This window comes from Rousettus aegyptiacus, unplaced genomic scaffold (assembly GCF_014176215.1).
Source record: "Rousettus aegyptiacus isolate mRouAeg1 unplaced genomic scaffold, mRouAeg1.p scaffold_m13_p_5, whole genome shotgun sequence".
Classification (NCBI taxonomy): Eukaryota; Metazoa; Chordata; class Mammalia; order Chiroptera; family Pteropodidae; genus Rousettus; species Rousettus aegyptiacus.
The window spans coordinates 80920787-80936606 of NW_023416308.1; the positions used below are offsets into that span (position 1 = coordinate 80920787).

The 15820-nt window shown below is 38.2% G+C and overlaps 1 protein-coding gene across 3 annotated transcripts in view; it reads left to right on the top strand.

The window, feature by feature from the left end:
• The window catches only part of SYT9 (synaptotagmin 9), a 162571-nt gene that overhangs the window by 48696 nt on the left and 98055 nt on the right, over positions 1-15820 (top strand). For all 3 annotated transcript variants that reach the window (XM_016123047.2, XM_016123046.2, XM_016123048.2), the window contains exon 3: positions 8327-8873. In XM_016123047.2, the coding sequence (XP_015978533.1) occupies positions 8327-8873 (547 nt within the window). The remainder of the gene's footprint in view (positions 1-8326; positions 8874-15820) is intronic.

Genomic DNA, 15820 nt, shown 5'->3' on the forward strand with positions numbered 1-15820 from the left:
AGAGTGGCTGGAGGTCTTTGTTTGTCTCTACCCTTTGCAGGGCCAACAGAGTGCCCAGGCCTAAGGGCACTTGCTTTCTGTGGCTGGATGCTTTCTGCTCTTCAGCAGTGGAGAAATAATGTAGAACAGTGATAAAAGCAGGGACTCTGGGGTCTAATGAACTGGCTTTACTTACATACATGATACTGGACACGTTACTTAACCTCTGTATGTTTCTGTTCTTTTTCTGTAAGAGAGGAATAGTGATAGCACCAATGTGGAGGTGGTTTTACATCAGTGCTACTGTTTAGTGAAATGGTAACATGGGCATCAGGGGCTTTGCACAAGCCTGCACCTAGTAACTATTCCAAAACCTGAGCTGCCATTTTGCTTTCAGTATTGCTGTCATCAGCATGATTATCATTGAGACCGGCCTCTTGCAAGACTCAGATATTGCATAAAGGTGGCTTTGAGGTTAAACAGCCAATTCTGAATCATCGAATATAAAACTTTAGGAAAAGAGACTCAGGAATATTTCTATAAATGAAAATATTTGCTTGAGCGACAGCCTGAGGAATAGTTTGTGCTGTTATTCGAAAAGTATGAGAACAATTTGGAAGCACTTTTTAAAAATCTTTTTTATTTGTTCTCTAGAAACAGAAATAAGATTTTACCCTTTTTTATGTTAATCGAGTTTATCCTAGAGGCTCTGCTCATTCACATTAAGTGGGATGGAATATGACAGTTTATAATTTAATTTTTTCAGAAACCTATTTTAGCATCATTTCCAATTCTGAATCAAAGTGCTAAACCTAAAATATTCCTCTGTGAGGAAATGGATGGTTGTTTGCCATTTGATTTAGAAGAAATCCTCAGATTTTATCGCTAGGGTTTCTCTTCAGATTTAACACTTATTTTAACTGGAGCTCTCTTTGATGCTGCTGTGGAGTTGGTGCAGCGGTGCCGACTCATAATAAAATCCTCTCGGACTTCAGTAATTGGAGCCATTGAGATTGTCTTCTATTTGGTTTTACTCTGCGTGTTAATTTTTCTGATCTGGGTTGCATCAGTACAGAGCGATAATACCTGTGCTTTTATTAGATTATAGATCTGAGGACTCTACCACAATTCTAAAGAATTGATAGCAATCATAGCATTATAATTATCACAATATTTATTCTGGAAAAATGTATAAGTACTCTGCATATATTTTATTTCAAAATAAGAAAGATATCTTTACTACTCATTTGTGAAAATTAGGTAGGAGGGGAAAAAAATAAAAAGAGAAGATGGAGGGAATTATCCCTGTAAAATGTATTTTGTGTTTAGATTTATTTTAGTTTTCGGGTTATGCAATTAAATTCTTTTATTATGGCTAAAACAAATTTAGTACCATCTGAACTGCCATGAAAAAATGTTCTGCTAAACTCTTTCCATCGGCATTTGGCCTAATACTGATAATTTGCATCATTAGGTATTTAAAACTAAACTCTTTCCATCGGCATTTGGCCTAATACTGATAATTTGCATCATTAGGTATTTAAAACATTCTTATCTAGATTAGTGCTGACCTAGTTTTATGGGTTATGTCTGGAAATACATGTCTTTGACTTCATGGTCTTACTATAATAAGAATGGTGTATGGTCTTCTTATTCTTTAGGGATTGTGTTACAAACACGCACGTGTGCGTGCGCGCGCGCGCACACACACACACACACACCCCTTTTTACTGACAAAATGGGACAAATGAGTGAAATTTCTTTCATGCTCCAAAATATTCTTTTCTAAGTAATATTTCCGATGCCGTATTTGGAAAGGGGGAAGGTGCTTTTTGCTGAGATGGCTCTAAGCAGTATGCTTTGCTAATTATTCTTTCTTCTCCCTTCTTTCTCATTTTGTTCTTTACTTTCTCACTGCTGTCACTTTCTTTCTTACTGCCGCTTTTCCTGTGACTGTTTTCACTTCTTCCCCAAATCCGCAGGATGCCTCCTCAGCCTAGAGCATGTAAGCCTAGAGCATGTAAGTTAAAGACATCCCCACCGCCACTGTGATTGGCATAGCTCCTGTCACCGCTCTTACATTGGAAATTTCACCCTCTCCTGGCCTCTTCAGCCTGGACGTGTGTGGCTCCCACCAGTGCCTTTTGGAATGTCCTAAAGATGAGCTTCATTTCTTCTTCTGAGAATGTTTCTGGTCAGGATCACTTTGTGGTGTTCTTCCAAGATCAACCATGGTAGCATTCTCTTTCTAGTTAACGCAGTTACTATTATAACCCTCCAAAATTCTGGTTAAATCTTTTTAATTTGAATGAAATCTCTTTTGTATAATGGCTTAATATTCTGGGAATGTGGGTTTTTTTTTCCCCCAGAATATTTTAATAGCAGAACATTTTAAAGGTCTTTGTTCCAAATATATAAAAATTTCTACAACTTCAAAATAGAAGGAACTTCGAAGGATCATCTAATAAATCCCCTGATTTATGTCCCAAGATGAAAGTCCAATCTCTTTTTTCAAGCCTTCTCAAATTTTCTGTATAACTTGTATGTATCTAGAATAAATTCATGAGTACCATGGATATAATAGTTCCTGATAATTAAATCCAAGTAGAGAAAATACACATTCACATCTAGTTTCAGGGTCTCATGGAAGTTGGGAGAGGTCTAGGTAACTTCCATTTTTGAAATTGTCAGTTTATTCAAATCTGAAAAAAATAACTGAAAAATTCAAAAAATTGTTTTAAATGTTTACATCTAGCCAATGCTCTCAACACAAAAAAATGTCTAGCTTAGTAGAATTGTGCTACTCATAGAGTTAAATATGTCATTTAATCCAAGTGTACCACTAACCGAAGCTTTATAAAAATTTCAGTTGACACACCACAAACTCCTTAGCAGGTCTCTTAAGGCTTTGGGTGATACTGCCACGGTCTGCTTCTGTTACCAGTCAGCCTCACCAGACCTCACTGTTAGCATGGCCTCGGTAGGAAGCTTTATGTGAAAAAGCTAATCACACTCTAGCTATACTAGCCTCTCTCTTAGTTCCGTCAGTATTCGTGGCCATTTCCTGCCTCGAGGTCTTCACACATGCTGTTCCCTCACCTGGAATGCTTTTCCTTTTTCTTTGCCATGCCTGGCTCTTTTGCAGCTTTCATTCCCACCTAAAATGTCACCTCCTGAAAAGGCTCCATGACCTTCCTGTCTGAAGTATGTGTTCTTTCCTCCACCCCTTCCCTCCCTTCCTTCTCTCCCTCATTGCCTTGCTTCTCCTTCTTCACAGGATTGAACTCTATTTCTAACTAAATGATTGTTTATTTATTGCCTGTACCCCCTCTAGACTATGAGTTCTGTGAGCTCAAAGACCATATCCTCTTTGTTTCTCCCTATACATTTAACCCCTAGTGTAGCCTCTGGCACATAGCAGACATTTTTCATGAACGACTGGTAACACATTTGTCAATATCAGGCCACTTTTCTTGTGTTCTGACAAGAATGGCCAAGGGAGAAAAGTATAAACTGAGTAGAGCCAATAATGGTATGAGGCTGGTGGGGAAGGCCGTTTGTCCCAGGTCTCACATTCATTAAGAGCCTTACACTTAGAATTTTGACCTTATCTCTGAACTAAGCAATTCATAGAGGCACAGAAATACACTAACAAAATTTAAAGAAGACAAGCATTGCACTTTCAATTTGGGTCCCATTACTTGCTACAACTCCATTAAGTGGTACACCAGGATTAAATGTTCTAATTACTCCATAAGTAGCACAATTCTATTAAGCTAGACTTTTCTGTATTGAGAACATTGTTAGATGTAAACATTTAAAACACAACAGTTTTTTTAAATCACTCTTTTAGTTACTTCTTCAGGTTTTAACAAACTGACAGCTTCAAAAATGTAAGTTGCCCAGACCTCTGTCTACTTCCATGAGACTCTGAAACAAGTAAATGTGTATTTTCTCTACTTGGATTTAATTATTGGAAACTATTATGTCCATGGCATTCATATATTTACTCTAGGCATATGCATTAAACATCTACTGTATGCAAAGTTCTATATTATGTGCTTGTGATAAAGAGAGAAAATATATAGCCCTAGCCTCGAAAGGCCCACAGTGTAGTTGGGGAAGAATACAAGGGGAGCACCAATTACATACATTGAAGTGCTCAAATTGTTGAATCTACAAGAGTGTATAAGATGCCTGGGCCAGGGTGAAGACTGGATACAGTTCAGCCCTGTAGTGATAAGGGCCAGAATTCTGTTGGAAGTGGTAGGAATGGAAAGAGGCATGAGATGTGAATTACTTTAGAGAAAGGCTCATCTTAGTAATGGGGGATAAACTATTTGTAAATGACACTAAGGTTTCAGACCTGTTTAACTTGGGAGGGGATGGGACAGTGCAGGTCATGTTGAGTGTATCCAGCTGCACTTGACCACACAACTCCACTGGCCAGGGTCCGATGCCTGCATCTTCATTATCTCACTCACTCTAGAAGCTTCTGCATCAGAGAACAAGAAAAGCTCAGAGTCCCATTTCTTCCTGCCCTTGTAATCAGTTAGCTGTGTCTGTCTCTGTCTGCAGCTACACCTTCTATGTCTGCTTGAGGTTTAGGACAACCAGCTCTCTCCTCTACTTCACCAGGAGAGTTTCAAGAAGGGAAACAGAGTCCTATCTCCACCATTTCAAACTTCCCTGTCTTGACTTGAACCTAATAAAGAAGTGCATGACGGTTCTGAAATCACAATTTGCTTCTCTCTTCTCTCCTTGGACCAGAAGTCTTGTAGGCATTGGTGCCCCAGAACCGGGGAAAGGATAGACCAAGTGTTACCTCTGAGATGGGGTCCCTGAAATGAGGCAGGGTAGAAATGCTGCCTTGTCTATGGCTACACAGGGGGAACCCAGCGATGGGAGGGATGCCAAACATGGTGAGCACTGGTTCTTACACAGAGCCTGAAGTGGAAGATGTGGGCATATGTGAGGAGAAGGCTGCTGGGGCCAAAGAGTGGAAGACCCCATCCCGAAGACCCCAACCACCAGTCTTCCAGCCCAGGTATAGGACAGCCAAGTCCAGTCATTAAGTTCTCTTCCTTGCCTCTTTCACACAGAAAAAAAGTCCTCTGCTCTGAGCGAGACTAGGAAGTAGAAGAAGCTGAGACGTACAAGTCTAGGGGCCAGCTTCTCTAAGGGTAAGGGTGTGACTTATTTACAGAGAACACCATCTCTCTGCTTTCCTTATCACACCCCATCCTTGGGGCCTCCCTCCTCTCCTTCCATTCTTTGTGCACATTAAGTCCTGAGAACACCAAAATACAGGACTCCCCAGACCTACTCAGAGGAGTGTTTGATTTATTCACAGATCCCTCCTTGTCCCACTCACTCAGTGTCACTGAGCTGCATTAAAATTCTAGACCCTGGACCGGGAGTTGGGGAGGTGGGCTCTACTTTATTGCGCTCAAATATTACCTCCACTGACCATTTTAGCACCGTCATCTGGGGTGATGGGAGCCAGGTCACAACGAAACATTCTGTTCTGTGTCTTTCCTCTCTCTTGCTTTTGGCTTGCTTATCTTCCCACCTTCCATTTGAATGGCCTATGAGAACCATGGAATATTGATTTTCCATTTCCTCCACTGCTCTTTTCCTTCATGTCCCTGGGGCAGCCTCTCCACCCTACTTTCTCATGTCTCAGCCCAGAGAGCTGCAGAGATTATGCAGGGAGGTGATGAGTTCTCTGGCTGCCGTGAGCTTCTCTGACTGCTAAGAGCTTCTTTCACCTATCCCACCAACTCCAGAAATTGCTGACTCTCTCCTGAAAGGAATTTGAAAGCGATTGAAAGAGAACCCCAGAGAGTGAGGACTGTCCTGGCCTGTTACGGTCTTTGCTCTCTGCTTTAAGCCACTACCTTACAGTTTGTTTGTTGTTTGTTCAACAAACAAATGTTTTCACAATAGTAAGTGTGATTCTGAATGAGGGAAAAGTGTTGAGAATGAAACTCATAGTGTAATACATTTGAGCAGATAATAGTATTTATATCTGTGGTTGATTTTTAAAAAGAATCTTCTGTTGTGTCACGATAGAGGAATTCTGTGCAACCACATTCTGAAGGAATGGGATTCTGTTTTGGTTTTTGAAGTACAAATTTTTTTATAACTCTCTCTCTAGTCCACTCCCTCTACCCCCCTGGCTATCCACTGCAGTTAGGAAGAGCAGAGCATGTAGGACTTAATTCTCTTCAAATTTCATGTCTAAGAAAATATACAAGCAAAACGGAATATGTTCCATTACTAAGCAGCCAAATTCATGTATTTTAAATTAAAATATGTTTAAATGGCAGGCTCAATCCTACAGATAAGGGTTAAGACAAAATGTTGCTGTGATGAATCTAAGGTCATTACTCAAAAAAATTGAAGGTAAGTTGTAATGCATAGAGAGCCTGCTCAGCCAGCATCTCAGGAGAAAAGTGGCAGCAGAGTGACAGGGGCTGGTGTAGACAAAGGACTGGTGTCCCATCATAGATGTTGCAGAGCATGGGCATCCAGTGGGTCTTGATGGAGCTCTTTTAATCTTTAAACAGCATCACTAAACTGCTTCCAGAATGGTCCATCAAAGGTGGGAACTGACTCTAGACCCCAGTATGTTCTTCGTTTGATGAATCCTGCCTGGAGAGAAAAATCAATAGAGAAAGCCAGAGCTGGTACCAGCCCTTTATGGCCTCTGCGTAGGGCTAGATACTTGCTGCTCCCTGCCAGTCCTTTCTGCCCAGAGGTCCCAACTGAGCAAGACTAAGGCTCTATTTTAGCACTGCAGAGGTTCAATATCTGGACAAGGGAATGACCTGGCTATAGCACAGAGAGCCAGTTTTAGGTGCTTAATAGCATCCCCTGACTCTCTTCCTCCCCCTGGAAAATCATAAGAGACAAAGAAAATTTGAAGTTTTGGATTTCTCTGAAGGAAATTAAAATCTCACAACAGAAACCTTCAGATCACACAGTTCTTGTGCATATAGGAATGTAAGTGCCTGGAGTGTGTCTGCTTATGGTGGACTGTGTTGGCTGTGACAGGTACAAGTGACAGCTCTGTGATTGTGCTCTTGTACCATGTGGGGGATTAGTGACTAGGAATGTATTTTAGGATGAAGAGGAATGTTCAACATAATAACATCTGTATGACAAAGAATAATTTTAAACATGTTTCAGGGTCTATTAATCCCATTTTACATCTTTATTTCATAAAATAGTCTTGAGAAAGAAAAGGAATACAAGCTCAAATGTTTACTCTGCCTCTCTAACTATTAACCAGTCCCTCAGAGACAGCTCAGCTGTTCCCTTTGACCTTTTGGTGAAGAGAGGCTATTTTAATTAAAGTTATTGAGAGACTACAAAGAATGCAGTATAAGGACTCTGAACTCTGAGCTAAAAACAAACAAAATTGGCCTTAGAAAAAACCTTATATGTAATGATTACTCTCAATTTGTAAAAACTCACCAGATAATGCACATTTCAAAGAGAATTTCTGGGAAACTTCTAACTCAAACCAATAAGTTTATAGGGTGAAGAGTAGATTCTGTAAGCAAATATTTAACTTACAAATATCAGTATCCAACCTTCTCTAACTGAATCTTGTATACTTTTATAGTAACTTAACTTATTTTTTTTTTTTTCACCTAAAGTGTTTATTACAGAACTAAAACCTTTCCTCCTGATCAACAATCACCCATTTGGTATAACAGCAACAAAATCACAGAGCTGTCATTTGCACCTGTTGGAGCCAATGTGGTCTATTACAAGCAGTCACACCCTGTCATATACATTCTCACACAAGCAAAACTGTGTTCTTGTGATGAATGATTTGATTAGAACTAGTAATAATTTACATCCTTATAAAGCTATAAGCCACTGACAGGAAATTCTGTGTAATTTAGAGAAAGATTTATTGTTCTTAAGAAAACACAGCTCACTATTTCAATTTCAGGATTATATTATATTTAAAAGTGAATAATTTTATTTTTAAACCAGTTGAGAAAATCTTTACATTTTACCAGCCAAAGCTTTTTTAATGGCATATTAGTTTTAAAAGTCTATTAAACCTTTAAAGCTCAAGGTCACATATGGTAAGTTTATTTCCTACTTCCAGGCCTTAGTTTTGAATCTCAAGCCTTGGGGAGCAGCTGTTCACACTGATGAGCATTTTGAATTTAGGCAAAACAAAACAAAGCAAACAAACCAAAAAGGCCCACAGATCTAAGCTATTGACAGTGCTTAACAGTCTACCTACATCCCAGGCACAAGTTTCTGAAAGACTCGTGGCTAATGAGGTTGTAACTTTGTTCTGTCTTGCTCTTCACTGAAGGCATAATTCAATCCGAAGACAACTCAACCTGTCAAACCCAGACTTCAATATCCAGCAGCTTCAAAAACAGGAACAGTTGACTGGAATTGGTCGAATTAAACCAGAGTTATATAAGCAGAGGTCATTGGATAATGATGATGGGAGAAGGAGTAACAGCAAAGCCTGTGGGAAACTGAACTTCATTTTAAAATATGACTGTGACTTAGAGCAGCTCATAGTGAAGATTCACAAAGCTGTCAATTTGCCCGCCAAGGACTTTTCTGGGACTTCAGATCCTTACGTCAAGATCTATTTGCTTCCCGATCGGAAAACGAAACACCAGACCAAAGTTCACAGAAAGACGCTGAACCCTGTGTTTGATGAAGTGTTTTTGTTTCCGGTTCCCTACAATGACCTTGCAGCCCGGAAGCTTCACTTCTCTGTGTACGACTTTGACAGGTTCTCTCGCCATGACCTAATTGGCCAAGTGGTGGTGGATCACTTCTTAGACTTGGCCGATTTCCCCAGGGAGTGCATCCTTTGGAAGGATATAGAATATGTCACCAATGTAAGTCCAGCATTTCTTCATTTTTTTTTTTTTTGGTGGTGGGGGAAGGGGGCTGCTGCTTACCATGAAACAAATTACCTATACCTTATTTTATTTGGAGTATAAAATTCATGTCAATACATATATAGCTGTGGCTTCAGAACCATTTTGTACCTTTCTAGAAAAATATTTAACAATATTCATTTTGAAATTTCCAAGAATTGTTCATGAAAACAATATTGGAGATTAACATGCTCTCTTTTCTGCTAATTCTTAGCTATTTATCCTCTAATAGACGGTAGATATTATGTGCCCTCCTTACCACATTTTCTTTAAAGCTTTCGGTTGTTTGTGCTAAGTGGATCCTGGCATCCTATTAACTGTAGTCTGCAGCTAAGAGCATTAAGTCTTTGCCCATTTCTCAGGTCAGCTCAGTAGTATTTCTCATGATTAGATCTTCAGCTTTAGCCCCAGAAGTGAGAATGGTTGAGGAGAGTTGACACCACATATTCAAATATAGAATCAAAGTTATAAGAAGATTAGTTTGAAAATATCTACAGGTATTGGCAAAACTAATCCATAGAAGGTCAAATCCATTTTAGAGCTCCAGAGAGAGGGGACAGAAGTGCTATACGGTGATGCCATATATCCATGTATACATTTTCAACGTGAGATCGCAGTGGTGATATTTTTACTCCATTTATATCCTTTTCATTATCCTGCAGAGGTGTATCGACGTGCTTGAAATAGAAATGAAAATTGGACTTTCTTAAGTAACTCTGATATTTCAAAGCCACTTGTTTCTTTCACCTGTCCAAATCCCTCAGATAACTTTATTAACTTGTCTTCTGGAATACGGGCCCTTCTGAGGCTTTTCTCTTCCTCTTCCTCTTTCTCTGCCTTAGCATCTAAAGACACCAAGCAGCATAATCCCTACTCAGTTCAGACCGTGATCCAGCTTGAGTTTGGAGCCCATTTAGTGAAAGGCTCTCACTCTGCTCAGGGAGGGAACACACAAATTCTCTGCCCAGTGACCAGATAAGCACACTAGTACTTTCTCAACCTTGGCCACTTTGTGAATTGGGGACTCACCCATACTTGGGCACCTTCTCTTCACATGCCATAAGATACTAGTGCCAGCTTTGTCCTGCTGTTCAGATAAGTGAAGTATATAGCATGGAGCTTTGCTGGCTTTATTATAATGACGAGTAAAGAAAAGAAGGAACTGAAAAACAAGCAGAGAACATTGGGTGATAAAACTAAAGTGATTTGAGAGATCGAGGAAGAAACAGATTGGTTCAATCTTGAAAGGTTGTGATAACTGTAAACCAAAAAATGGATGCTGGGAGAAGTAAGTATCCTAAATCCCAATTGCCAAACTCAGGAGGCAGCATGAGAAGCTTTAAAGACGCAAAATGGGCAGGCTGCTTATACTGTCATAAATGGTTCAAAAATGAACCCTCTCACTGGAGTATGTACCAAGTCCCCTCGGGTATAAGCTGAGACATTGCCGACCGACAGTGATGAGCCTGAGTCAAGAGAGATGGGTCCTACCATCTAATGTGACATCGATGTATATTTTTTGACAAATGAATTCCATAAAATAGCTGAAGTGGTTATTAAAAAGCTCAACAGGGATCCTGCTGTGAGTTGCCTTCTAGAGGCTTTGTGTAGAGAGGAACACTGAATAGACAATGGCCGATAAAAATCTAGATAAGGCTAATTGCTAGTGGGAACATCTTTTAGAGCAGTTTCTTGTGAGATGAGACCACAGAATGGCAGCCTGCAGGACCTTCTGCCCCTGAGGTCACGGCCATTTGAGCACTCTCCTGGGGCTAAGAGTTCCCTGTCTGGTGCTAGAGAAGCCTCGATTTCCATAGAGTTTGAGGAGAATGTGAAATTACTCATCAAGTAGGAAAACTGATAAGACTAAAGATCTCAAAATTCTCACTTGTTTCAGATAAAACAATAGTTAATTCTAAGCATTTATCTAGGTCTTGGATGGCCAGCAGGAGAGAGGAAGTCTTGAGAATATAGATTATTTTATAATCTGCCATATATTTTTTAAATTCCACTAAAAATTATTATTCAGGGCTGTGTTGACTGTGCTTTTTCAAATGTGACTTGTGTATAGAGACTGAGATGAAAGTCTGAGATTTAACAAGGTTTCGTTTTTATAACATAACATGTATGTAACATGTGTTATAGCATGTGTATATATAATGTCCACATACCAGGTAATGAGGAAATAATTAAATGAACAGGCATGAACCCACCCCTCAGGTAAAGAGTGGAATACCACCAGTAATTTGATGACCTTTGAGTTGTTTTCCCTCATCACATTCTCTCTAGATCCACTCCTACCCTGAGGAATCTACTATCTTGAATTATTTATATATAGACATTTTTAAGACAATGTATGGTTTGGTTTTGTCTTTTTCTGTTTTTCTTAGCTCTTTTTTCTTTTTTCCAATTCAGGTTGATTTTGACACTTAACAATAGAGATGAATGGAACTGTGGTTTATGTATTTTTATTGCTATATAATATTCCATTGTGTTATATATGACAACTTAATCATCTTGTATTGATGACATGTAAGTTATTATTAGTTCCTTGTGATTCCGAATAGCATTGCAGAGAACATTTCTGTGCACATCTCCTGGTTCACACATGCAGTCATTTCTCTAGGGCGTACTCCTGATAGAGGTAAGGTACACATGTGTTCAGCTTTTCTAGTCAATGCCGAGTTCTTTTCCACAGTGGCTATACAAATTGATCCTCCCACTGATGAGATTTAGTAGTTCCTTATGCTCTACCTTCTGCCCTGACCAACTCTTATAGTTGCCCCACTTTATGTGTGTGTGCATGCATGTAAAATGGTATATAATTTGTATTTCCTTGGTTGCCAGGGTAGACTGTCTTTTGTTATGTTTATTAGCCATTCATGTTTCCTTTCTTGTGAAATGCCTGTTCAGCACTGTTTTCTATTGTTTTCTTTTCCTTATTGATTCATATATATTCTCTATGGAGTCTGCATGCAAATTCTTGATGATGTGTATTACAAATATCATCTCTCAGTTTATGGCAGCCTTGTATTCACTTAAAAGTATCTTTTGATCAGTAGAGGTTCCTGTGTTTAATGTAGTAAAACGTTAGTATTTTCTACTGTAAGTTAGCACTTTAGTAAGGAAGGAAGAAACCCTTCCTTACTTTATGTCATAAAGACATTTTTTCTATAGTTTCTATTAGAAATTTTAAAGTTTTCACTTTCCTAATTATGATTTTAATCCACCCAGAATGAAATTGTTTGTATAGTTAGTATAGGCCTCCTGTATTAGTCAGCACGAGCTAAAAAACAGGAATTTATTTTCCACAGTTCTGGAAGCTGGGAGGTCCAAAATCAAGGTGTGGGCAGATTCAGTTCCTGGTGTAGCCCTCTTTCTGCTTGTAGACAGTTATGTTCTCTCACTGTGTCCTCACATTGTGAAGAGAAAGAGAGCTCTGGTCTCTCTTCCTCTTCTTATAAGGACACTTTTATGGCATATTTTTCCAATAATCTGCAGTGTGTGCTGTGTCCTATGTAGATTTCCATTTATGAAGAGTGTGTTCTGGATTCTCTTTTGCCCATTGTTTTATTTGACTCTCTTTACCAGTAGCACAATATTCAAATTCCTACCATTCTATGATATATCTTAACATCCAAAAGAGCAGTTCAATCATCCAGCCTTTTTGTTCAGTTCAGTCTGGACTGAAACTTGACTTTTTGCATAAATTATAGAATCTGATTGTCAAGTTAAATACATTTTTTTCCCCCAGTATTCTTTTGGACTCATATAAAGTCTGTAGATTAATTTAGGGAAATTGTTCATCTTTTGTGATATCAAGTCTTCCTATTTGTGACCATAGTGCATTTCTTCATTTATTTAGTCCTTTAAAGTCTTTCATACAAGGTTCATAATTTTCTACATGAGGATCTTACGTGTCTGTTGTTAGATTTATTGCTAAGTACCTTTTTATTATTGTAAATAGTATCTTTTCTAAAATTGCATTTTCTAACTAATGCTGCTGTATAGTAATACAGTTTACATTTTCTACATTTATCCCCTGTCAATCTTGTAAAACTTTTATTTTCATAATTGAATTGTGGAGTCTTCTGAATTTTCTTTGTTAGATAATCAGTCATGTGAATTATGATAGTTTCTTTCTAATTCATATATGTTTTATTTTTTAAAAAATTTAGTGCATTGACTAGGATTTTTAATACAATGCTGAATAACGATTATGGTAGTAATCATCTTTGACTTGTTATTTCAAATGGAATGTTTTTAACATTTGTATTGATACAATTTTGCTATAGACATTTTATGGATGTCTTTATAATATTAAGAATGTATCCTCTATTCCTAGTTGACTAAGACTTTATCACAATCAGTTGTTTTTATCGAATCCTATGATCATGTGAGGTTTTGTTCCCCTTTAATATGCTACTTTATCTCTTCAAACTGAAAAGAGCTAGCTCCCTTAGTCTCTGGCTTCTGGTTAGGTTAAGACAATGAGGAAAGGAAGAAAGTGAAGTTGAGATATTTATTTCTCTAGATACTTTATTTGGGTTTTCCATAGACTGGCAATAACCTTTAACCAATAGCCACAGCTCCTGAAAGTGTCTTTGTTTTGCTATTGTTCTTAGAAGATTATTTTTCTGGGTATAAAAATTCAGGGGTATAAAACTTTCAAGTATTCTGATTTTGGCATTGTAAAGCTATCATTCTATAGTGTTCTGACTTTTGAGATGTCAACATTTAGTCTAATATTTATTTCTTTGTATGTAATTTTTCTTTTATTTCTTACTGCTTTCAAGATCTTGCTTTCCTGTTTAGTGTTCTGTAGTTTAACTATAACATTGCTAAGTGGGTATTTCTTTTTATTTGTCCTGACAGGGATTTATTGGGTTTCCTGAATCTGAGATTGGTTCCTTTTATCAGTTCTGGAAAATTCCTAGCCATTTTCTTCTGTTTGTAGAAATATTATTTGATGTGTTTTCACATTTTTTTTCTGTCACAATTTCTTTTTTCTTCAACATACTTTCAGTTCTATTTTTCATTTATTTTATTCTTCCATACATAGTTTATATATCTAACTCCAATAGCTATAATCTTTGCAGTTCCAATTCTTTTGTTTTGTATTTCCTTTGACACTAATTTATCAAGCCTTGTCTCTTATATTTAGTAATTTATGATTGTGAAGTCATCTAACTTGGAAGTTTGTCAGTATAGTCATTCTTCATTATCCAAGGGAAATTGGTTCCATGACCCCATGGATACCAAAATCTGCAGGCACTCAAGTCCCTTACTCAGCCCTCTGTCTCCATGGGTTCCACCTCTGTGGATTCAACCAACCACAAATTGACACTGGAATCTGCAGATGTAGTCCTCATGGATGCTTAGGGCTAACTAAAGTTTTCAGGCCCTAAGTTTACAGTATATTCCCTCTGAGAGGATTTGTGATTGCTTCTACCAGATGCCTAGGTGAACCACCAACATGGAAACACTTGAAACTAAATTTTGAGCATGAAGGTTTTTGGACAACAGCAGTAGGGTAAATTAAATATAGGCTCCAGATGTGTATGTACAGGCTTGTATTAATTGTTAGAAACTGGCAATGGAGAATTTTTTTTCTTGCTTTACCTAGAGCAAGTCCAAGACAGGATGGGTCTTCAACATCCGCTTGTGTTCTGTTTTGTCTAAGGATGTGAACCCTAATCTTTAGGAGTCCACCTTTATGCAGGATTCTTCCCCAATCCTCTAAAACCCAGGCACTAAACCACCAGAGATTCGCATTTACCTCCATTTAATGGCTCTAGAGCTTATCTACCATTGTGGAATTATTCTTTCTTATTGTTTTTGGCCACTGAATAATTCCATTTCAGTCCCATCAGCTTTGCTATGCATTAGAAAGGATTTTATAGTCCAGTATTTTTACCTGGAGGAGTTTCTGTGAACATCCACCCTATTACTAGAAACGCTGTATGCCGTATTGCTCAAAGCCTGTTCAAAAAGCAGTTTTTAGTTGTTTTAACTGAATAGTAATTTATGTATTATATGTTTGCCTTGTGATTGAATAGCCACAAAGAGCCTTAGAGGCCCTGTAATCTAAAATCCTCATTTAGCACATAAAACTGAGGTGGAGATTCAGCCAGCTGGATAATGGCCAAATAGGAATTAGGACTACCTTTTTCAACAACTTTAACTCAGTCAGTTCATGAAAAGGTGTTTCAAAATTGTCATATATATTGGTTTACTTCTGTTTTCTGTCTTTCTCCGGCTAACTTGTACTAAGCTCATAGATCTTGGCTTAAATGCTGCTTCCTCAGAGAATTCTTACCTGAGCCCTGGACTAGGATAGGTTTTCCTGGTATTTGCTTCCATGACACTCTTTACTTCTGTCATTACTCCCCATACTTTCTTTTATGTACTTGTTCAATTTTCTTCTCCATTAGACAGTTCTGTGAGTGCAAAAACTATTCTAGCTTGTATACTACTCTATATCCAGCCTCTAGAATGGTGTATGGAAGCGAAATACCTAATAGGCACTTGCTGAATAAAATGAAGCTCCCTCCTAATGAGGAGCCAATTCGGTGAGGCTCTAGGGTCTGATTTGGCTGGCGGCTGTTATGCAGAGCTGAACCTAGAAACTAATTTTTAACAAATTTTCTTTATTTCTGCAAGGAGATTATGAGTTTTATAAATGTGAGCAGTCACATAAAAATTCTCATATCTTCCTGTGAAGAAACAAAATAACAATTATTGAGTGTAAAAACAATAGTTTAAGTAAACCTCTCAACTATTGAAGCCAGGTCAATCAATAATGGTGTAATGCACCTTTGAGGGACATGTATCAGCCAACAAGAGAGAACATAGCATCTGAGGGAAGGGCAAAGTTGGGAGAGCGTGAGTTTTGTGGTCTGGGT